We start from the raw sequence: 23,836 nt of genomic DNA, 5'->3' as shown, positions 1-23,836 counted from the left end.
GGGGCACGGTGGAGGGCCTGGACCTGGCAGGGGTACTCAACGGCCATTTTCACACTACTGACTTTCTTTTAAAGAGAAAAATATATTCAGTAAGTTTTTAAGTTTAAAAATTCACTTAAAGAAAAAAACTTCATTGTAGAGGAAGTGGCAAATAAATGCCAGTTAGTGTTTTTCATACTTAGGAATAAAAAGAGTAGAATGATTTCCTAAAAAGGGCCATGGATGGCAAATGTAGAGACTATGGGACATCTATAAATGGGCAATGCCCTGAAGTGTATTGCTTAGAAATCAAACAGTGCCTCCCACACATAGATACAGGCATCCTCTGTACCTCGGCTCTAGCTTACCAGAGCAGCCACCTTCCAGGATTTTGTAATGGTCTTAGAAAATCAGTCCCTACAAACATGCAGTTAGAGGGGGAAAAATGACATAAAATTGCATGTTTTAAGGTAAATCTAAAGTACTTCTTTACCTCCCGCTTGGAAGTTCTAGGCAGTTTCATTCCTTACTGTTTCTACAGCACCCAAAGTGGCAATTCTCAAGGAGGAGGGAGCAAAAACCAAAACCAAAACCACACCTGCCCATACACTTGTAGGAAATGAGTGGGTAAGGAGACCCGGTTACTAGTAGGATGCTATATCCCTCAGCTGTGCAAGGCAGCAAACAGGATTAAGACCTGAATTCTAAGTCTAGCTTTAGTATTAAATATTATCTGTCCAAAAAAAAATAATTAAAATAGCCACATATATGGCTGGGTGCGGTGGCTCACGCCTGTAATCCAGCACTTTGGGAGGCCGAGGCGGGCAGATCACAAGGTCAGGAGATTGAGACCATCCTGGCTAACACGGCGAAACCCCATCTCTACTGAAAAATACAAAAAATTAGCCAGTGTGGTGTTGGGTGCCTGTAGTCCCAGCTACCAGGGAGGCTGAGGCAGGAGAATGGTGTGAACCGCAGGAGAATGGTGTGAACCTGGGAGGCGGAGCTTGCAGTGAGCCAAGATGGCACCACTGCACTACAGCCTGGGCAACAGAGCAAGACTGTCTTATTTAAAAAAAAAAAAAAAAACCACATACATATCCACACAACAAAAGCTATCTTCAGACTAAAGCCCCCTCCCCCTAAAATATCCCCACCATTTTTGTGGTTAATTGGTAATCCAGTTTGCTGCTATACAGTAACACAGTCTTGACAGCATGGAGCCAGAATGCTGGCTTCAAATCCCAGCTGCTCCACTTCCTGTGACCTTGGGCAAGTTACTGAATCTCTCTGGCCCAGAGGCTTTGCATCTGTAAAATGGTAGTGATCACGAGGGCCTCCCTCGGAGGGTTGCTTGGGGTAGTGAAGAAGCTGACACACTACAGCTCTCAGGCACTCTAAATAGTGCCTGAGAGACTATTAAGGAAAGCCCTTAAATAAGTTCAGCTAGTATTATTTGAATTGAGTAAACTTCCACCTTTAAGAAATCAAATGATTAAGACACCCTAATTTGATGACTATACTGCAGCTTGACAGGCCACACATGCTCTTTGAGACAGGCCCCCTAGTTCGTCTTGGGACACTCCTTTTTGCACCCAGTGTGTGTCACTGAGTGCTAGCTGCGTGGTGCTGGCTTGGCAGATGGCCATGTGTCCTGAGGGCAGAGCATCTGAGAATTAAGACTGAGAGGGACACACAGCCAGGTGTGTCCATCCCTTCAGTAGGAATATATTTATTCCCCTTGGGGATTTGGTCTGTCTTCACAGAACCTCAGGATTTCATCAACACATAGCTGAGAGCCATCCCTCTGAGACCGTTTATAAAGCAATAACAGAGATAAGATCTAGAAGCACTGCTTGTGGTCCTCACTGGCATGAGACAGTTTGAACCAAAAAAAAAAAAAAAAAAAACCTGCCTTGTACACAATGTGAACTCTGACTTACACAGACCTACATTTTAACAGGTCTTTATTCACTGGTATTGGCATCTCAAATAGCTTTTGGAACAGGTTGGTTAAAACTAATGAAATAGTGCCTGTCTCTTTCACCATCTGTCTTGTGTGTTTTGAGTATCAGTGAGACAATCCGAAGCACCTCCCTGGCCTCACCAAGTCTCTGGGCTGGGGGAGGAGTAAGGAAGAGCCGTCCATTTGGATTTGGACAGAGGGACAGGTATCTTTTTTGCCAGTGCACATTAACTCGGCTCCTTTGGGTCTGTGTTGCAGGGATCATGTACCGCAAATCCTGTGCGTCATCAGCGGCTTGTCTCATCGCCTCTGCCGGGTACCAGTCCTTCTGCTCGCCAGGGAAACTGAACTCAGTGTGCATCAGCTGCTGCAACACCCCTCTTTGCAACGGGCCAAGGCCCAAGAAAAGGGGAAGTTCTGCCTCGGCCCTCAGGCCAGGGCTCCCCACCACGATCCTGCTCCTCAAATTAGCCCTCTTCTCGGCACACTGCTGAAGCTGAAGGAGATGCCACCCCCTCCCGCATTGTTCTTCCAGCCCTCGCCCCCAACCCCCCACCTCCCTGAGTTTCTTCTGGGTGTCGTTTTATTCTGGGTAGGGAGCGGGAGTCCATGTTCTCTCTTTGTTCCTGTGCAAACAATGAGGCAGTGTAAAGCATTCTGAATAAATTCAGTCTGGCTGAATTGTCAGTATGTACTTCAAGGAAGGAGGTGGAGTGAAAGTTCACCCCCATGTCTGTGTAACCAGGGTCAAGGCCATGCTGGCAGAGTCAGCCCTTAGAAGTCACTGAGCTGGGCATCTGCCTTTTGCAAAGCCTCCAGTGTCCATTCCATCCCTGATGGGGGCATACTTTGAGACTGCAGAGTGAGGGTGACGTTTTCTTGGGGGAGGAGGGCCAGTTCCCACTCAAGGCTCCCTCGCTTGACATTCATTCAAACTTCATGCTCCTGAAAACCATTCTCTGCAGCAGAATCGGCTGGTTTCGTGCCTGAGTTGGGCTCTAGTGACTCGAGATTCAATGGCTGGGACTTAGACTGGGGTTCGGCCTCACTCTGAAAAGTGCTTAAGAAAACCTTCTTAGTTCTCCTTGCAGAGGACTGGCGCCAGGACGCGACGAAGAGCAGCGGGCGCTGCATGAAGCGGGCGCTGTCCGTCGAGGAGTGCGCGTGGGCGCGCAGGCGCTTCTCGTGGTTGGCGTGCTGCAGCGACAGGCGGCAGCACAGCACCTGCACGAACACCCGCCGAAACTGCTGCGAGGACACCGTGTACAGGAGCGGGTTGATGACCGAGCTGAGGTAGAAGAACGTGTCCGAGAAGGGGAGGAGGATCATGTACGCCCGGAAGTAGGACCTCGTCCAGTCGTGCTTGGGTTTGGCTGCAGCCATGATCCTCCGAATCTGGTTGGGCATCCAGCATACGGCCAATGTCACAACAATCAGCCCTGGGCAGACACGAGCAGGAGGGAGAGACAGAAAAGAGAAAAATACAGCATGAGAACACAGTAAATAAATAAATAAAACCATAAAATATTTAGCTCCTCTGTTCTGTGCTTACTGGCCAGGAAATGGTACCAATTTTTTCAGTGTTGGACTTGACAGCTTTTGCCACAAGCAAGAGAGAATTTAACACTGTTTCAAACCCGGGGGAGTTGACTGTGTTAAAGACCATTAAATGCTTTAGACAGTGTATTTATACCGGTTGATGTCAATTTTTTTAAAATGTTTTCATTGGTGTTTGTGTATCCAGAAAGCATTTTATGTTACCCATAAATCTACTTTTGTCTTTTTGTTTTAAAGAAAAAGATGTATACATGCAGTATAGCTGCATTAGATAAAGCAGTGTTTGTATTTTAAAGGATGTCCGCACAAAGACGACCTAGTGATATTTTTAAATCTAATGGAAGTAGTGTCCCTTTGGCAACAAAGCAGCATATTTAATAACACCGGTTTTGCATTCGGTTTCAGGGGAAGCAAAATCAGGAATAGCCTGTCACCAAGAATGTTTGCTGGACATATACATGCTAGGTATGCACACCTATAATCGTGATGCTCATATCCGCAACAGCACATGTGTTTCTTTCAGACACTTTTAGATTCATCATCTCTTCCACCCTCATGTGGGGAAAAAGAATTATTCAGAGATGGCAAATGTAAAACTTCCTTCAAGTTCAGCCAGTAACATGTTCCCTTCCTTTGCAGCTCTGAGCTGTGCTGTCAGCAGCCCAGAAGAAATCAGGCCCTAGAGAAGAGACCACTCAAAGGCCCCTTCTGTAGATCAAAAGTTTACTGCATGGACATTTGTTTGCATGTCCACGTTTGTATTCCAACTTATGTAACCACCACTAGTTCTGCAATTCTGACAGCGATAAAGATGCTACACAGACCACAAACAACTGAAATCACAGGTTTCTTGAGAGTTTAGCTACAGTGACAAAAAGAAAAAAGGATGATCAGGGTATCTGCAGAGCATTTGCTCTCTTCTTGTAAGAAGCCAAGACACCCAGAATAAATTCCCCTGTAGAGAACTGCTATGTTAAAGCAGGATTTGCATTTTCAGAAATGCTTCCTTCCTCTATTTCAATTGTAGTAAGAAACATTTACTCACATTTTCAATCCTCTGATTTTCTAGGAAACCACAGGGAAGTGACAGTTGGCAATGAATGCTTCCTGCCCATGACCCATGGTAAATATTTTATTAATAAATGGGGGCCAGACATGGTGGTACACGCCTGATATCTCAGCACTTTGGGAGGCCAAGGCAGCAGAATCACTTAAGCCTAGAAGTTTGAGACCCACCTAGGCAACATAGCAAGACCCTATCTCTACCAAAAAAAAAAAAAAAAATAGAAAAACTTAGCCAGGCGTGGTGGTACATACACACCTCTGGTCTCAGATACTTGTGGGGCTGAGGTGGGAGGATCACGTGAGCCCGGGAGGTCAAGGCTACAGTGAGACATGAATGTGCCACTGCACTCTAGCCTGGCTGACAGAGTAAAATTCTGTCTCGATAAGCCAATAAATGCTCCAGGAACAAACAGCCACATTCACACATCCAGAGGTGAGCCTCCTGTATGCACTGGCCTGGGTATTCCTTCCCTGCTGTTGGAGGGGACCCTAGCTGTGTTCAAATCCTCCACAAATCCGTATGTAAGCAAGGCGCAGGTTTCTCCTGTCAACTCCCAGTCTAAACTTTGAAATATAAACCAATTTGTTTATTTTTTTCTTTGAGTTTGCTATCCTGAGAACATCCAGTAAATCTAAAACTAAAATAGGTGAGGTAACATATTGATCTGATGAAAAAATGGTGAAAAAAAAATACTACCTTAATTCAAGAGTTTATTCTGAATCACCTAGTTACAGGTGCTGGATAGGAACAACAACAACAACAAACGTATTTCTGATTTTAAAAAAATGGGTAAGAAATCAGGGACTTTTTTTCCCACTTCTTTGAGGAGTACAGGTGCCCCCAGCCACCTGTGCTATTCCAAATTTATCTTAAGTTCCTGCTCCTTGTTTGCATCTCATTCAGCTCTGACTGAGAGGCTCATTAATTCTGAAGGAACTAGGAAAAAGACCATACCTGAGGAAGCCACATATTTTGACAAAGTTTGCATTTTTTTTTTTCCTCTTCCCTGTCACTGCATTTCAGAGAACATCTACAACCATCTTCATCTGAGGAGTTATTGGCCAGAATATGGAAATTGAGTGCCATTTTAGATGTGAACGGTGCTATACCGTGGGAGGTTGTACTTCAGGCGATGAGAAACACCTTGTACTAACCATGAGCTGAACATAGCACAGCTTTTACAGCCAACAGACAAAGGCAGTGAGAAGAGAAGGCAGGCTTGTGAAACAAGGGGAGAGAATGATAACATTGCTTTTCTTCTGTCCTGTCTTTGCTCCTCGTTCTCTTGATCTCTTGTTTATGTGACCCTTACTCTTCTGACAGCTTCCCACATGCACTGGCCTGGTGTCAATTGTCCTTTGCTGATCATCCCATCAAAAGCAGCAGAGTTCAGTAAAAAGCAAGACCCAGCCTCCAGGTACAAGGCAAAGGGCAGGGGTAGATAGTTGTGGCGCAGTTTGTAGCCAGGATAAAATTCCTGCTCTGAAGTCAAAAATGAGCTAAAGGAACTAAGTGGGAAGCAGCTCAGTGTGAACAAATCTAACAGAAAACCAACTCAGAGTCGCAATGATGAGGCAAAGAAGGGGAAGTTCGGTTTTCTGGGTGTAAAAGTAGGTAGATATAATAGCAAGGACAAACTTGTAGAACAGGAGAGACAAAGACCTGAGTTAGAAATGGAGACAGATTTTCACATTGTGCACCAGATGGGTGTTTTGATATAACCTACAAAAATGCAGAATATTTATTACTGAGTTTTTCCTATGCCAGTTTCTGTGCTAAGCACTCTGCTAATTTCCCATGCATTTCTCACTCCTAACAACAACCCTGGAGAGCTTTGACCTGGTGAGCTCAAAGTAGTTATTCTCTTAATTTAACCAATGACGGAGTGTGGGCTCAGAGAAAGTTAGTTGCCCAAGTGCAATAGCTAGGACACATCCTTGCCAGACTCCACAATCCATGCTATATATTTCTTCTCAAAACACAGTATTGTCTGCTATACATACTTTCAGCTTGAAAAATACAGAAACACAAGCAAGAAAGTAAACACCACAAGTCCACCATGTAAAAATGGATACAGTACAGCGCTGTCCACTGAAAATATAGAATGTGAGCCATATATGTAGTTTTAAATTTTCTAGTAGACACATTCAAAGAGAAAAAGAGGTGGGTGAAATCAATTTTAGTACTATTTAACCCGATACACTCTCAAATTATTTCACAGGTAATTTCAACATGCAATCAATGTAAAAATTATTGATGAAATGTCTTACATTTTTTAATACTAAGTCATTGAAACCCAGTATAGCTTTTACTCACACAGTATGCCTCAGTTGGGAACAGACACATGTGACTAGTGTCTACAGTGTTGGACATCCACTGGAAGAATCCTTCCTAGCCCCTCCCCAGAGTAGCAAGACTCCCCAGTTTCCCATTCCCCCAACCGTCCCTTTAACAACCACATCCCAGACAGTCATATCAAACCAAGGAAGCCCCAAGGAAGCTCCCACATAGCCTGTATTTATTACACTACAATGCAACCACTGCTGAATTAAATTTCTGAGCATGCATTCTCAGCTATAGTGAGGAACAGGTTTAGCCAGTCTTTTCCTAGAAAGCCTTCCATATAAGGGAACTCTAAATCATTTAAAACCTAAATAATCCTGAAAGCACAAGGATGTATTTTGCATTTCTCATTCTAAACTTTGTCTAGCTATCCTAGAATAATGCAGATCATGCCAACTACTTGGCAGGGCTGTTGGGATAAACTTCCCCTACCTCAACTGGAGGTGGGAAAAATGGCTGGCGTGTTTCTTCCTGTGTTGTGAAAGACAGTTTTTCTCTAGGAAAATGGAGCATTAGGCACAGAGGTGCAGCCGATGACAAATATGAGGTATGGGTCAGTGAGCACTGTAACGGAGGTGAGCCTCTCAGGGTAAGAAAACCAAATTTGCCCCCTTGTAAAATTTGTCATTTTATAATGACAAGTAATTATTTTTACATTAAAAAAAAGTTTGTTGTTCTAGATGATATACTGTTGAGAATACATACTGCATCCCAAGGTAACTTTCTATTCTGGCAGTTTACGATTGGTTCAACTCTAGCCCAGCTACCCTGTGGCTAAGACAAAGCTTTAAAGTCTTATTCATGCCCTAATAGAGTGTATTAAAGATTTGACTAAATGCATGTTTGGCTGCAATCAATATGGATTTGTATATTAGACCTGGAAAACCTCTATAATTCTTTGGTCGGTGTGGCGTAATGTACAGCCCACAGTTAAGTAACTTTAGCGTGAACTTGAATGAAGATCAGGGAACTGAACCCACTCATGTAAAGCAGGTAAACTGTTTTAACTGAATTCCTGATAGATCTGTATTATTATACTCCAGAGAGCCTTGCACTCTGGGTTATGAAATACCTTCTTATCTGGTTTTCCACATAAAGTACTTTCATTTTTCCTCCTTGATCACTACACTAAAATGACAAGAGCCATTAGATCATGACACAGATTCATTCTTGGCAGAGTCACGTTGTTTAAAAAACAGAAGTAATGCAGATGTCTACCACCACCCTGAACTGAAGGCTGACATTTCAACAGCATTAGAGGCAGGCTGCTTGGTTTAATCTTAAGAAGTGCATTAAGCTCTGCAGCCTGGGACATGGTGGCATTGATGTATCTGACATCATGCTCTATTTTCTCCCCTCTAACCTTTAAAGTCAAAGTAACTTCTAGTGTGTTCCCCAGAATTCCATCTTAGAGTCATTAGAGAACAGGAGAGCAAGAGGAGACCTTGAGAGCAGCCTTGTAACTCCCTTGTCTTACACATGGGCAAACTGAGGTTAAGTGATTTGCCCAAGATCTCCTGGGGTCAGGGTGGCCATACTACTTAGAACACTGGATTCTACCCTCGATTGCCAAGCAAGCCCATTTTTTTAACTGCAATTTTAGGGGTTTTTTTTCCCCCAGCTTTAGACTCAAGTGCTGACCATTCACAGCATGGGGTACAGCAAGTGGCAGGTCTATACAACACATTTTCTATGCACTGTCTTGCTTCAGTTTTAGAACCAGGTCCTCCAAGAACAGGCATTTGGCAAAACTCTGGAGAACATGTTTCCTGCCCAAAGGAAGGTAAAGTCCCAGCCCAACGGAGCCAAAGAAGATTAAAACAAAATATCACTTCAGGTCATGACTTGGTGACCTAGCCTACAATGACTCCATCTGTCTATCATCTCTTTTCTATCCGTTCATCCGTCCATCCATCTTACATAAGTACCGACTAAAAATGGATACTTACCTCTCATTAAGCACAAAATTTCTGGTAAGTTGACTGCCTCCCAAGCAAAGATATTTTGTGTAATTTAAATAAATTCCAAATATTCACTTTTCTACCTACTGTTGGAGTCCCATTTTACAGAATCATTGAAGTCTTGAGGACGCAGGGGTATGTTGATGATGATTTAGGATTTCTGGGATTATTATATGCCTGCTCTGTCTTCCTCCTACCTGTTCCTGCCTCTATTTTTCAATTTCTCTCTAATCCTGACCATAGTGAGCAGGGGTTAGACATCTCCATCTCCCTACCAGCCCCTAGCCTCCTCTTATCCCCCCATTCGAGTTCTCTGTATTTTGCTTATTTAGTTGGCAATTGCTTCTTGATGGCTGGGGCCTGTTAAGGATCCTGTCCTAGGTACTGATGATACAAAGCTGAGCTGGACAAGGTGGCCACAGCCTGGTTTATCTAAGGGCTAGGAGAATGGTCTGAGCCAAACAGCATTGCAGCAACAAGAAGAGCTGGATGAACATTCCCATAGGCAAGAACATTCACGCGGACAGTTAAGGAGAGTAAGAACCTGGGAAGGGGCATCACCAGCAGAGACACGGCATGAGCAGGGCATGGAGAAACACAAAGGCAGCTTACCTTCTGTGAGCAGCAAGGCTCAGTATGGTTGCAACAAAGGAGTGGGCGGGGACAGTGGGAAACCAGCATGGCTAGAGAGCACTCCATCAGGCTTTGTGGACAATAAATTAACTTGCATGTAGTAGGGTGAGGAGCATCTGCTTGTGAACTGACATTTAAATAGCAGTTGCCAGTGGAAAGTAAGCATATGGTTAGTTGAATGAAGAGCCAGAAAGAGAAATACATCCAATAAAAGATTTTAGCACTTTCTCAATTTATATGTTAGTGTTTGCAATCTGCTTCTGCAAGCCAGCTGAGATGTTGATCTCACTCACTGACCTTGTATGACCTAAGGCGTCCAAATCAGCACCAACCTTGGTTTAGTCTTTAACTGCTGAGACAGAGTTCTCAAAGGAGGGTTCCCTGGAACAGTAGTATCAGCACCACCTGGGAACTTCTTAGACATGCAAATTCTCAGGCTCCAACCCAGATCTCCTGAACCAGAGACTCTGAGGGTGAGGCCCATGATCTGGGGTTAACAAGCCCTCTGTTGACTCTGCTGCTCACACAAGTTGGAGAACACTGGTCTAAGAGAAGCATAAATTGAGGTGGAGCCCCTGGCTCAGTGGGCACTGGTAGGGGCCCTAGCACTGTCACTGAAGCCTTGGAAGCATCATGTTTTCATCAGTGTCTACAGTCAGAACAGACGGTAGCTACAAACTCCCTCCCTCTGGTTCCACTCCTAGGCAACCGTCCTGGCAGTCCCACTCACTTCCACACACAGCCCTTCCCCATCCTGTCTCCTGTCTCCCTCTGTCTCCTTTTCCCTTCCCCTTCCTCTTGTTTATCCCCACCTTTCCTTTTTGGCTTCCATTTCTCCTCTTTCTGTACATGTTTCTCCAGTATGTAAAGCAGTGGCATCTCTTTTCTACTTTTTCCCTCTTGCTCCCTACCCATCTTTGTTCAAGATCACCACAAATCAAGCCATGAGCAGCCATTCCCAGCCCACACCTCTCCCCTCCCGTTATTTATTCGGATCATCTTGAGAAGGCAGTTGGGTCAGCTGCAAGCAAGTTCCTTAATAGCTAACAGGGAAGTGGCAGAGAAGGCAGTCTCCACCCATTGCCGAGTTTGTCAAAGGAGGCAGAGAGGCATTGGGAGCTGCATGGATGGGATGCAGTTGACCACGGACTGACTGCACCTTCCCTGAGAGCTAAATCCGGGTACCACGTCCTCTGACATGGTCTAAGTCCAAGCTAGGACTTTCCTGGAAACCTTGCAATCACTTTTCCAGTGACCCGCAGCTCGGAGCTCTTTGTTTACGCCCTCTTTCCTATTGAGGAATTTCCTAGAGGCGAAGACAGAAGAACTGTTGGGATTTGGTTTTAGAAAGGCACAGGCCACGACTTCAAAATGACATAAATGCCACAGATGGCTGCCTCTGTCCATGAAGACAGAAGGTTTGATGTCTCATCCTTGTTCCAGCCGTTTGATGGAGCCCAGGAAAGAACGCTCTCTCCAGTGCAACTCCATCTACCACGTTGAGTACAGAGGCCTCTGAAATGTGCCACAGAAGCCAGATTCCAAATGGGCTGCAATTTGCTAAGCATTACAGCTATTTCATTCTGCTCTACAAGCTTCAGTACAAGAAGAAAAAACTATCAATCACTACCATAACACACACATATTTCTAAAATAAACCCTCCTGTCTGGAAACTGTAGGACAGACACTTGCACTCAAAGTAAATGGCATTTAGGGTCATCATTGTGGTTTAGTACTCCTGTACCTTTATGATATGTGATAAACAATCACCTGGAATCTGCTAAATAAATATTTTTCTATGTAGATCTCAACTGTAAGTAGCTGTGTGACTTTCTACGCAATCTATTCTCAATCCACTGATAGTAAGTCCTCCAATGTGGTGTAGCTACATAAACCTGTAGCTATCTCTCAGCCTGGCAGGTGAAGCCAAATGCTTCTTCCCCAGAAACGCACAGCACAGGAGTGGGTGGTGATAACGAGGGGCATGATGTCCTCCAAGCCCACCGGGGAAGCTGCAGAGCATGTAATGAAGACGCTTGCAGCTGGGGCAACCAAAACAGCGAGTCGATGCATACCACACAGACACTAGCCATGCCACTTATAAACACTGATTAACAGCTGAAAGGCTGCACTTTTAATAGAATTCAGCTCCCTATAAATAGTAGAGAATTAAAACTCTAGAATGCTGGCACTGAAAAGACCTCAGAGTTTAGTCTACTGATGAGCTAGCAGAATCCCCAGAGAAGGGGAATGAGGTGCCCACACTCACACAGCCCATGAGTCCAAACATGGGGCTTCCCAGGCAGGTGCTGTCTGCACTGGCCCAGCTCCCTTTAGAGCCTGGTGAAATCATGCAGCCCTCAGATGAAGCCAGCCAGTGCACTCAGCCAAGCCTCTGCTGCATGGGCGTTTCAGGAGTGTGGAGAAAAACAAGCATGCCTACAGACCCTGCTTTCTCACTGTCTCCTTTCCGGAAGTCACTGAGTGGGCTCCCAGACACTGGTAGGACCAGCCCCCAAAGCCTGTGACTGAGACAGAGGAGTGACTAGCCAGGGCCTGGCCTTTCAACCCAGCCTGGGGAGGCCCAGCATGGGTGGAGCACAGAGCTAAGAGTTTCCTCCAGGGGAGTCTTTTTTACAGCTGACCCGGCCCAGAAGAGAGAATGAGGTGTGAGCTAGGAGATAGTATTGACCTAGGTTATCCAAAGGTAAGACCAGACACCAGCTACCACTTCTTGTTACTGCTACAGAATTAGCAACGAGGACTAAGGGCAGGAAAGTAGTTTCTGTCCACCCTTGTCCAGATATGGGGTGTACTCATCAACTCAGGCTGCCATAACAAGATACCACAGACTGAATGGGATAAACAGCAGAAATTTATTCCTCCTGGTTGCAGAGGCTGGGAAGTCCCAGATCAATGTGCCAGCTGATTTGGTGCTGGGTGAGGGCTGTCTTCCTGGCTTGCAGATAGCCACCATCTCTCTGCATTCTCCCACATGGCAGAAGTAAAGACATAGAGGTGAGGAGAAACTCTCTTCCTTGTTCTTTTATGTTCACTCGTCCTATTCAGAGTCCCACCCTTATGACCTCAACTAAACTTAAACAGCTCCTAAAAGCCCCATCTCCAAATACAGTCAGATTTGGGGTTAGGGCTTCAACATATGACTTGAGAGGGACACAGTTCAGTCCATAGCATAGGCTGTCACTCTTCTATGCCCCAGTCCCCATGACCTGCTAGGCTCCCTCCCCCATCTCTTTTCTTTAGCCTTCATGCCTCTGCACATGCTGCTCTTTTACTGAGACCACACCCTCCTCCATCCCCTGCGTTTCCTCCTTCTCTCTTCCTTCCTCCCTACTATTCCTCTCACACCAATTGCCCACACTTAGTCCAGATCTTAGTCCAGAAGTTTCTGCTTACATGTCACTCCTTCCAGGGAGCCTTCCTTGACTTCACAAGTCTACATCAAGTTCCCTTCCATGAGTTCACCAAGAATTTTCATTCCCACCCACATCCTCATAACACTGCAGTGTAAACTAGACCAGAAATTCAAGGAGGGCAAGATGCTCCATCTTCACTGTGGTATTCTCAATGCGTAACAGAAAACTTTTATATAGTAGCTGCTCAATAAATGTTTGCAGGAGGGAAAGAGAGTTCCAGGTGAGGGGCTCTGGTAAAGGTCTATGGAATCCATTTGAAGCCAGCTTCTCTGTCCAAAGAGGTCAGTATTAGCCCTCCAAGCGTGGGGCCTAGTGCCCGGCTCATTTCCATCTCTGTACTTAGAGGAAGAAAAGGAGAGAGAATGGAGAGAAGGGATCACTTTCTCATCCAAACAAGACCAGCACCCTCAGCCCTAAAGGAGAACTAGACTGAGGTTGAGGAGTCTTGGATTCTGACAACTACCTTCAAGGCAGGTGACTTTAACCTGAAGCTCCCTTTGCTACTGATTAATCCTGAGTTCTCTATACTAACAACTCATTTTTTGTCTGTTTCTTTCTAAGATGGCCCTATGGGGTACAAAGTACATATGCAGGTCAACGGGTGTAGCAGGACACAGAAAACTCCGTTTACCAAAGACATATCAGAGGACATTCACTTATGCCAAAATAGTTCACCCAAGGGGCCCTTCCCCACCATGGAAGATAAGCCCTTGTCAGAGAAGCTGCAGGACAAGACCTAGAGCATAAGGCTGGGGTCTGCTGCCAAAGAAGGAAATGTGTAGACAAATAATAAAGTACTTAGAAGGATGTGTGCAGAAGCATGGAGGCCATTCTATGCTGTGTGGCCTCCGGGAATAAAATCTGACAATTATAACCCTCAATTTCCATCTGGGTACAACTGGGTTGTCACAGGAAGGAATATGGGAAGGACAAAATATGAACATGGCCAGTATTGACTCCCCTCCCTCCCTATGCCTACCACAGATTTCCCGACAAAGGATTCCTTGGACACCTCCGGCTTTGCCTTTACCTGACCGGAACAATTCCACCCAGCACCAAGATGCTCAGCCTTACTCTCTAAAATTCAGGCTCCTCGGACTTCTGATCTGCAAATGGAGATAACACTATCTGCTGTGAGGATCAAAGAAGACACTGGAGGGATAGTGCTGACCACAGTGACTGTTACAAGAAAAGAGCCACTGTCAGTTATGACCACGTCACCTCCGGAATCATCTCCACCTCTACCAGTACCATCACCATTACCACCATCTTTCCTACCTCCACCTCTATCACCATACCACTGCTCCTCCTATGGCCACCATCATCACCTCCATCCACAAACACCAACACCACCGCCACTACTGCCACCCCCACCACCATCACCTCCACCTCTACCACCAACACTGCTTCCACCACCATCATCTCCACCTCTACACCAACTCCACTGTTCCCACCACTGCCATTATCATCGTCACCTCCACCACCACTAGTAACACTGCTACCATACCCCCACCATTATTATCACCTCCACCTATACCACCACCAATACCAACACCAATGCCGCTTCCACCCCCACCATCACCTCCACCTCTATCAACGCTAATAACACTGCTACCATACCACCACCATTATTATCGCCTTCACCCATACCACCACCAATACCAACACCAATGCCCCTACCACCCCCACCACCATCACCTCCACCTCTACCCAACATCACTGCTACAGCCACTGCCACCATCTCTACCATCACCTCCACCTCTGTCTCTGTAACAATCACCATGAATTCACCTCCACCTCCACCATCATCATTACCACCTCTAACAACAACTTCCTTTGTCATCCTCATCTCCATCACCTCCTCCACCATCAGTACCACCTCCTTACCACCACCATTATCGCTGCCACCAAGACTACTCCTAGTGGTCAGAGATCTAGGAGAAGGCTGACTAGAACCACAGGATGTCAGATACTTTCCAATCCTCAATCCCAAACTCATAGATAAGGCCCAGAAAGAGTCAGTGACTTTTTCAGGATTATCCTTCTAATCAGTAGCAGAGAAAGGATCAGATTAACAGCCTAATTAACAGCCCAAAGTTCTTTTCCACTACCGGGTAATGGAGCTCTTCCCAGTCTGCCCTAAGGTCTTAACTCCCACAACACACACACACCCAGACACACACAGAGGTATTTGGAGTTTAAAGACAAGCAGTGGACAAAAAGTAGAGGACATAATAAAGGAGGAAATTGATAGAAGGTAGGATTACAAAATGAGGGAACAATTCCAAATCCCCTGAGGCCTAGAGCTCTGAGCCTTTCCCCAACTCCCTATGCTCACAGGCCTCCCATTCAGGTGAAATGACAAGGGGCAGGGATGCTCTAGAACTGCCTGGTCATCTGGTTAATTGGCCAAAAAGACCTTTCCACATAACCTTGACCTTGCTTATTTACTCCCCATTCTTCATGCAAAGTGTACAGTGGAGGCAGCAGTGGGGAGGTGAGGACTAGGATTTGGAGTCAAATAGACCTGGGTTTGAATTTCAGCCCCACCACTTATTAACTATGTGACCATAGACCTATATCTCTGTGAAATTGATAAAATAATAGTGTCCACCTCATTATCGCATGTCAGGCACTGCGCATAGCAGCAGTGATCAATGGCAGCTCATACTCCTTATTACACAATCCAATCATCTGCCCCAGAATAGAGGTAATACTCAGCTAAAATTAATATAGTACCTGTACGACAGATACTCTTCTGAGTACTTAACTTGCACTTGCTTATTTAAACCTTACAAAAAGCTCCACAAGGTGGCCACTACTGAATTCCAATGCTCTTACACAAATAGAAAAGTGGAGGCATGGATAGGTTAGGTGACCTGTCCAAACTCACACAGCAGGAAAGTGTCAGGGCCAGAAGTTTGACCAGGCAGCCTGGTCCAGAGCTCAGGCACCGAAACACACAGTCCCAGCCAGCCGTTTTGTCTGGGAAGCATACCTCAGGAGGCCAAAAGTCAATGCTTTCTGAGTCTCAAATGCAAATTAAGGTAATTCGATTGAAATGGCCACAAGTTCAGGAATGAATTTCTTCCTGTGGGTGTCATGGTGAAGAACACAATGTCAGCTGGCAAGAAAGAAAGATCCCCTCTGATGCCTCTCTATGACAACGAAGAGCCTTTTTACATGCAAGGGAAACAATAAACTTTTCTGTTATTAAGAGACAAGCTAAAAAGAAGCAAACTAGCTTTGAATAGGAGTCTGGCAAGCTAGACTCCTGCAGAGTGTCTGTTTTTAATTGATTGGATTTACTTTATGAAAGCAAGAACTTCCACCCCACTGCCACTGCCAGGCCTGGAACCAGTCCTGGGGAAGGATACTTTACTATGAAAATTCATTTGACCGGGTCCAGTGGCTCATACCTATAATCCCAGCACTTTGGGAGGCCAAGGGCAGATCGCTTGAGGTCAGGAATTCAAGAACAGCCTGGCCCACATGGCGAGCCCCGTTTCTAGTAAAATACAAAAATTAGCCAAGCATGATGGTGCATGGCTGTAATCCTTGGCTACCCCAGAGGCTGAGGTGGGAGGATTGCTTGAACCCAGGAGGCAGAGGTTGCAGTAAGCCAAGATTGTGCCACTGTACTCCAGCCTGAGTGACAGATCGAGACTCGGTCTCAAAAAATAAAATAAAATACAATACAATAAAATAAAGCAGAAGAAGAAGAAAGAAAAGAAACAAAACTTCATTTAAATTCTGAGTCAAAGACTGTTCTCACTCATCATAGGCTGACTCTGCCCCTCCCCATAAATAGAATCTGGAATTCAGTTTCAAAATAAATTAGAAAATAAGTTCCATTTCTTATTATCTGTTCATCTCATGTAAGTTAGCAATGAAATTCTCGGAATAATCTGCAGCCAAATGCCAGGACCAGAGGCAGAAAAACAAAATCAACTGATGGGAGAGATAGTAAGAGAGGTGCACACAGAAGCCAGGCTCACACTGTGTTTGATTTAGAGCTGAGGGTCTCAACAGAAATCAGTAAAGCTCTCAGGAAGGTTGAGATGGTATCAGGCTTCTAAGATAGGGTTTTGAGGTGCGAATGATCAGATGAGGATGCCTTCCTGTTAATGATTTGAAAATGAAATTACTGTTGCATGACATGATAAGAATAAATCCCTCCTGGTGGGTTTTTCTTTTAATAGGGGCAAAAATAACTTGGAGGAAATAGTCTTGCAGATTTGTGAACATTAGATATAATCTCTCCCATCCAAGTGCAGCAGTAAATGTCAGAGATGCACATTGTTATATGAAGTACAGTACAGTGCAACAATGAGAACATCCTGCTTTAATTTTTAAAGCTAATCTTCATCTGTTATCTCACTTGATGATCACCAAATGACAGAGCACCTCCAGGAGCTGCCCTCAGTTCTCTACTTCCCTTCTTTTTCCCTCTCCCTGGGGCACCTCCTCCATCACTCTGACTTGAAATACCATCTCTAGGGATATACAATTCCCAAATCAACATCACCAGCATCAGTACACAACTACGGACAGAACCCTGCAGCCAACTACCTACTCAATATCACAGCTTGGAGAGCTTATCTATACCTACAATAGGACATATCCAAAGTGAATTAATGATCAGCTATCTTAATGATCAGCTACCCACCCAAAGCTGCCCTCTCTGCACTACCCCCAATCATAATAACCTCTAATGCCATGCATTGAGGTTTTCTAGCTGGGAACGTGCAAGTCATCCCGTTTTACTTCCTCCTCTCTCACCCCTACATCCAATCAATCCCTAAGCTTACCAGTTATACCTCCCAAATCTGTCCCTTTCTCACCATCCCCACTGCCACAACCCTAATTGAGGCTACCGTCATCTCCTGCTTACACTAGGAGGAAGTCTCCCAGTCACTCCTGCTCAAGCTATTCTCCATACAAGCCAGGATGATTTTAAGTCACAGAACAGTTCACATTACCTCCCTGCTTAAAACCTTTCAATGGCTTCTTATTAACCTTAGAATAAGGTCCCAAATCCTTAACAAATCCTACAGGATCTGACCAGGCTTATTCCTCCAGTCTCTCCCTTGAACTTCCTCCTTTCCTTGCTGTACCTGCTCCTGACATCCAACCCTCTCCTGGTTCCTGGTGCCAGCCAACTCGCTCCTGCCTCAGGGCTCTGACCCAGTCAGTCTGTCTTCTCTCCTTGTTAACTCTTATTCATTTTTCACTTCTCTGCTGAAGGATCACTTCTTCCTGGAAGCTGTCTGAGACCTCCTTGTTAGGCCTTCCTGATATAGGTTCTTATTGCCCCCATACTTCTTGGCTGTACTCTGTGCACTTGGACATAATTAGCTGGAACTTGTGCCTTGGATGTCAGTCTTCTCTCCATGTGAGCTCCATGGGGTTCGAGGCTGGATCTGTCCTATGTCTATGTCTGCAGTGCTTGGCATAGTGTCTGGTTCGTGGTAGGTGCACAATACATTCATGAAGGCCTGCCAATTTGATTCTCCCAACCATGTAGTGAGAGAGCTAATATCCCTATTTTTACAGATGAAAACAATAAGACGGACTATCATTGAACCAGTTTGGTCCAGGTTGCAAAGAAAATGAGTGGAAGCAGCCTGAAAACTGGGAACTTCCAATCAAGAGTGTCCACCAGTTTGAGTGCATCACCTCTAGCGTTATGTCTCCATGTTTATAACGCTGTCATCCAGAGATACAGTCCCACACCCTCCTCCAAAGTTTAGCCCAGAGAGGGAAGCAAGCCTGGGGCCTTTCCCAGGACTGACCGAAGATTTTCATTCAACCTTTGTCTTTAAATACTTAGAAAACTTTGAGCAACACATTCAAATCACAGAAACTTGGGCTTTTAGACCAGGAATGACCTCAAAGATGACAGATGAGTTTCCTTGCCTGTATATTGAGAGGTTGTCTTAAATTTCTGCAGCCCTTTTCAGCTACAAAACTCTAGTTAACTTCCCTAGACTGCAGGATCTACATGTAAAAATCATGAACCATATAAATCACATTACACATAATTCATATTATATGAATCAAATTAGACCATACACTTACGCTTTTTAGAATTCCTAGGTACATAGGTTCAAGGGATTATGATCACTCTCTTATGGGAAGTTCTCAGTGATGCCTGGGCACCTTCCCTCTTGCTACTCAGAGTGTAGTGCATGGGATATCCCAAGAGCTTGTTAGATACACAGAAGGTCAGGCCCCACCTTAGACCTGTGGTCAGGATCTGCATTTTAACAAGACATCCAGATGGCATGTGACTTACACCACAATCCCAGCGTCATAGCATCATATCCAAGCCTTTTGTGACTTCCCTACTGCCTGTCTTCCAAGCCTCATCACCAGTCCCCATCTGAGTCCAGTGCTCCAGCTTTTTCCAATGAGTCTTAATTCCAGGACACTCCATGTCTCTGTCCAAGACAGACTCCAGGAAATGGCTACCAGCTCAAGTATCCTCTCCTCTGGGAAGGGCTCCCTACCTTTTTAGAACCTCCCAGATGCTGTTCTTGCTTCCAAGACAGCACAACCACATGATGTGAATGATAAATGTCCATGGCTGGGTCACTCTGAGCACCTGGAGAGCAAGACCTGTGTCCCAGCACATGCCTAGTACAGCACAGTAGGGACTCAATATGTGTGTATTGAAAAATACAGAAAAAATTGAATCTCATTAACATGTGTGCCAAGGTCTTATCCTGTGTGGACTAAACTAGAATTGATTGCACACGTGCATGCACACACACACACACACAAACACTTATTACTATGTATTACTTTATTAGGGTAATGGCACTTAGAAAATATACGGTATTTATACTGGGTAATGGTACTTAGAAATGGGTAATGGTACTTAGAAAGTAGTTTTCTAGGGTAATAGTACTTAGAAAAATGATTTCAAACTTAAAGGAGAAAAATCAGTTATCATCTTTCCCAATCCCGCCCCAGAAAGATGTGCATAGAATAGAGTAACTTCAGGTTGCTCTAAAGCCTGGATGGAGATAGGGCAGGAGGGCAAAGGCCAGCCCAATTATTTTCTGGGGGAGGCTGCCTGCTGGCCCTGCATGAGTGAGGAACAGGACTCCTCCTCTGTCTTGCCATGGCCCTCCCAAACTTAAGAGACCACACTTGAGTCTGCAGGTCTCTCAGGTTGGATGCTACCCAACCTGTGGGTGTTCTGAGCTGAGTCTGGGAGAGGATGGAGAAAGACATAGGAAACCAAATAGCTCCTCCAAGCAAACCAGTGCAAGCCAGAAAGGCAGGCTGCGAAGCAGTGGGGCAGGAGCTTCAGGGCATCAGTGGAGCAAGCTCCAGAAATCTGGAACTCCAGGACATTAGGCTCCAGAAATTCCAGAACTCTTCTAGGAGTAATGCTTCCCAGAGCAAGGCTGTATTTGCCCAGGTGCATGTTTGGGGGCTGGGGGGGAGTCCATGCCCCGAGATGCATCTGAGAATGGAGAAAAGAGGAAAATAACATGGGGGTGGAATAACAGGAGTAGAGAACCACAATCAGAAGCCCAAAATATAACACCAGAGCCACTCTGGGATTCATCCACCTGGGTCATTGCTGGCACAGCCAGTCACCCACCCTCACCTAATCACAGACTGGCCACAGTCAGCCTTGGAACACCGCATAGATTTTCCCAAACCTGCCAAGCTGTAAATGAGGAAATGGGGATGCAGAGAAAGCCGGAAATTCACCTGAGGTTTTCCAGCTGGGCAGCTGCTAGGGACAGAGCAAAACCCAAGCCAGACCTTTTTCTCCTCCCCCACAGCCAAGGCTCCTTTCAACTTTATGTTTATGACTCACACAGCTCTGGGCACTGAAAACCCAGTTTCCAAAACAGCACAGTGCAGTGAAGGAGATTTTAGAATCAAGACCCCTTGTTTATGAGCTAGGCCCCTTTATTTGCTAGCATGCAACTCTAAGGAGCAAGTTGTGAACTCACTTATCTTCATTTTCATTGATTCCAAAATTGGGAAACTAGTATCTTCCATGAAAGATGACTGGGATATAAAACTAGACTGTACATCATTACTCGGCATATTGACACTCGATAAATATTATTTCTCTCTCTCCACTTCCTAGAATCCTGGGTTTGAGGGAAAGACAAAGTAGTGTCTTGCCACCACCCTGTCCTGAGTTTCCGGGGTTTTCTGCACACTGTTGTACTTGGATGGTTAAGTAGACAGCCGTTTTCATGCCTGCCTAAAACTAATCTTCTCTTCCTCCAGTACGAGCACCCTGATGTTCTGGGAAGCCACTGTCCCTGACAATCCCTCCAGCTCAGGTTGGGGGTGGACCCTGCTCTCTATACCCAGAGGTGGGTACACAGAGAGGCAGTGGACAATCAGGGTCACAGGGCCAGTCCCCTCTGTGATGAACATGGGATCCAGATCGGGCCCATAAGAGGCAACTTCAGGACATCTGCTGGAAAAAAATATATATTCTGCTGGAGTTGCTAAAGCAGGAAAACACAAGCCTGTAACTCTGTGGCCATGACTTCCCCAACACTGGGGTGGCTTCCCTGAAAGACTCTCCTTTGCCAATGCACAGGAAAGCAAAGAGAAGACATTGTGAGAAAGAGAAAGAATGATTTCTAATATTATTTGAGCCTGGATCCTACAATCCTAAAATAGGATCTATCAATCATATAAGCTAATACTTTTGTTTGTTTAAGCCAATGTGAATGTTTTCTCTTACTTCCAACCATAAGAGTCTCAATTATATAAATGTCTTTATGTAATGGCCTGCAAGGGAGGTTGTTCAGCCTCCTAAGGTAACATCACTTAGTCTCTCAGGTATAACCTGGAGGCCTCCAACCATAAACAAACATTTCCTTTTGCCCATTTGAACTGAGAGAGACTATTCACCACCACTCACATCACAAAGGAGTTTACTTATTTGAAGCCTAATTTCTCTCCTTTCTCTGTATTGACTAAAGAAACTCAATCATTTCCTTTCAAAGGAAACTTTACTTACTTACTTGTGTCCTGTTTAAAAAAAGAAAAAACTGGCTCCCCTTTCTCTTCCCTCAGGGGAGACATTTTTGGATGTAGAACTCAGGGATGGAAGAGCTGTCAGAGGACCCTCCAGTGCAGCCTTATTATCTCGCCAACGTGAAAGCAGAGGCTGCTTGCCGAGCCACCACCATCGGCAGCCAAGTCCTCCAGCTTCCAGGCCAGGGCCTGCCCTCCACCCGCAATATTCCAGCTGACATCACTGTCTCCGATGACCTTGCACATGGTCAAAGGTACTTATGGGTTGATTTAAATATTAAAGACTTGCAAAGATGCCTTTGGAGAAAGTACAGTAGCCTTGGATTCTAGTCCCAGCTCTGTACTAACCAGCTGTGTCACCTTGGGGGATGTCATTTAACCATTTTAGGCTTGTTTCTTTATTAATAAAATTAGGGGGTTGGACTAAGAGAATCATAAAATGTCAGAAGTTTAAGGAAGCTAAGGCAGATGATCACAGACAGACAGAAAACTGAGTGCCAAATCAGCACCACAGGGGAATAAAAACGCATCCCAGTATTGGACTCTGAAGGTGAACATCTTCAGAAAGATGTAGGAAGAGAAGGAACTGAGCGCCCTATAAAGTTGTATACTGAAAACACGGCATTTTCCCCCCTTTTGTTCTCATATGAGCTGTTGATACTTTCAAATTTGTCTCTTCGAATCTTCACAAAACTGGAATTCACTATGTGCTGAGCAGTCAAGTTTGCTAATCTGTCTAGTCGTCCTGGTTTACAGCACCTATTACAGCTTATTATCAATGGCTCCCCTACTTTGACTCCAAAAATTGTCACACAATCAGCAGAAGACTCATGGAGAATATATAAAATATTCCTACAAAACAACAAGAAAAAAGGCAAATAATCCAATAGGAAAAATGGGCAGAAGACTTGAAAAGGCACTTCACAGAGGAAGGAGGCCAGCCAAGTGGCCAGTCAACAAATGCCAGGAGACATCAGAGAACTGCAAATTAACACCATAGCAAGACGTTTCCATGTACTCAACAGAATGGCCAGATTAGAAAAGGTAGAGGGGACAAAGCCATGTAGAAGCAAAGCAAACAGCCATGTAGAAGTTAAAAAAAGCCATATAAAACCAAAAAAAAAAAAAAAAAAATTGGAGCAGCTAGAACTCCCACACACGGCCAGCATGGGGTGTAAATTGGTGCAACGAATCTGGAAAAGTGTTTGACAGTCTCTTGTAGAGCTGTTCATGTGCAGAACCTATGAGCCAGAAATTCACTTCTAAGTATATGCGAAGAGAAAAGGGTAAAATATGTACATCTAAGACATGCAGTAGGATCTTCGTGTCTATGTTGATCCCAGACTGGGAACTACGCAAAAGCTTGTCAACGGTAAAAAGCATAGACTAACTGTGGAATATTCACGCAACGAAATACTATACACTGCACACAGCAGTGAGGATCAGCAGGCTACAGCTGCACCCTACAACATGAGTGAATCTCACAAGCTTATGTCCACTGAAGAAGGCAGATGCAGAAGTTTACATTTTGTATGATTTTGTAGAGAAACTACAAAAACAAAAGAAACTAAGATGTGGTGTTAGAAGTTAGGATGATGCTTACCTGAGAGGGAATAAGTACCATCGGACACAGAGCAGAAGTTTTGGTGGAGCTAGTCATCTGGTTATGTGAGCATGTTCAAGCTATAAACATCTAATGTGTGTATTTTTCAGTATGTATGTTGTACCCTTCAATAAAAAGTTCAAAAATATTTCTTTAGAATTATTCCAGCATTGACAATAAATGCCATGGTCACTATCATGAAATTCGTATCTTACAGCTCTAACTGCTGGTACTTCCAATTGTTACTGTATTTGGAGAGA

At 44.8% G+C, this 23,836-nt stretch overlaps 2 protein-coding genes across 3 annotated transcripts in view; one reads left to right on the top strand and one right to left on the bottom strand.

Annotated features, from left to right (window-relative positions):
• Window positions 1–3,631, top strand: part of LYPD1 (LY6/PLAUR domain containing 1) — a 31,185-nt gene extending 27,554 nt beyond the window's left edge. For both annotated transcript variants that reach the window (XM_025405120.1, XM_025405121.1), the window contains exon 4: window positions 2,204–3,631. In XM_025405120.1, coding sequence (XP_025260905.1) covers window positions 2,204–2,439 — 236 coding nt within the window. In that variant the 3' untranslated portion in view covers window positions 2,440–3,631. The remainder of the gene's footprint in view (window positions 1–2,203) is intronic.
• Window positions 1,932–23,836, bottom strand: part of GPR39 (G protein-coupled receptor 39) — a 233,289-nt gene continuing 211,384 nt past the window's right edge. Inside the window, exon 2 of the mRNA XM_025405119.1 lies at window positions 1,932–3,384. Coding sequence (XP_025260904.1) covers window positions 2,876–3,384 — 509 coding nt within the window. The 3' untranslated portion in view covers window positions 1,932–2,875. The remainder of the gene's footprint in view (window positions 3,385–23,836) is intronic.

The sequence above is a fragment of the Theropithecus gelada genome, chromosome 12 (genome assembly GCF_003255815.1).
Source record: "Theropithecus gelada isolate Dixy chromosome 12, Tgel_1.0, whole genome shotgun sequence".
NCBI classification, from domain to species: domain Eukaryota; kingdom Metazoa; phylum Chordata; class Mammalia; order Primates; family Cercopithecidae; genus Theropithecus; species Theropithecus gelada.
This window is presented reverse-complemented; position numbering and strand designations above follow the sequence as displayed.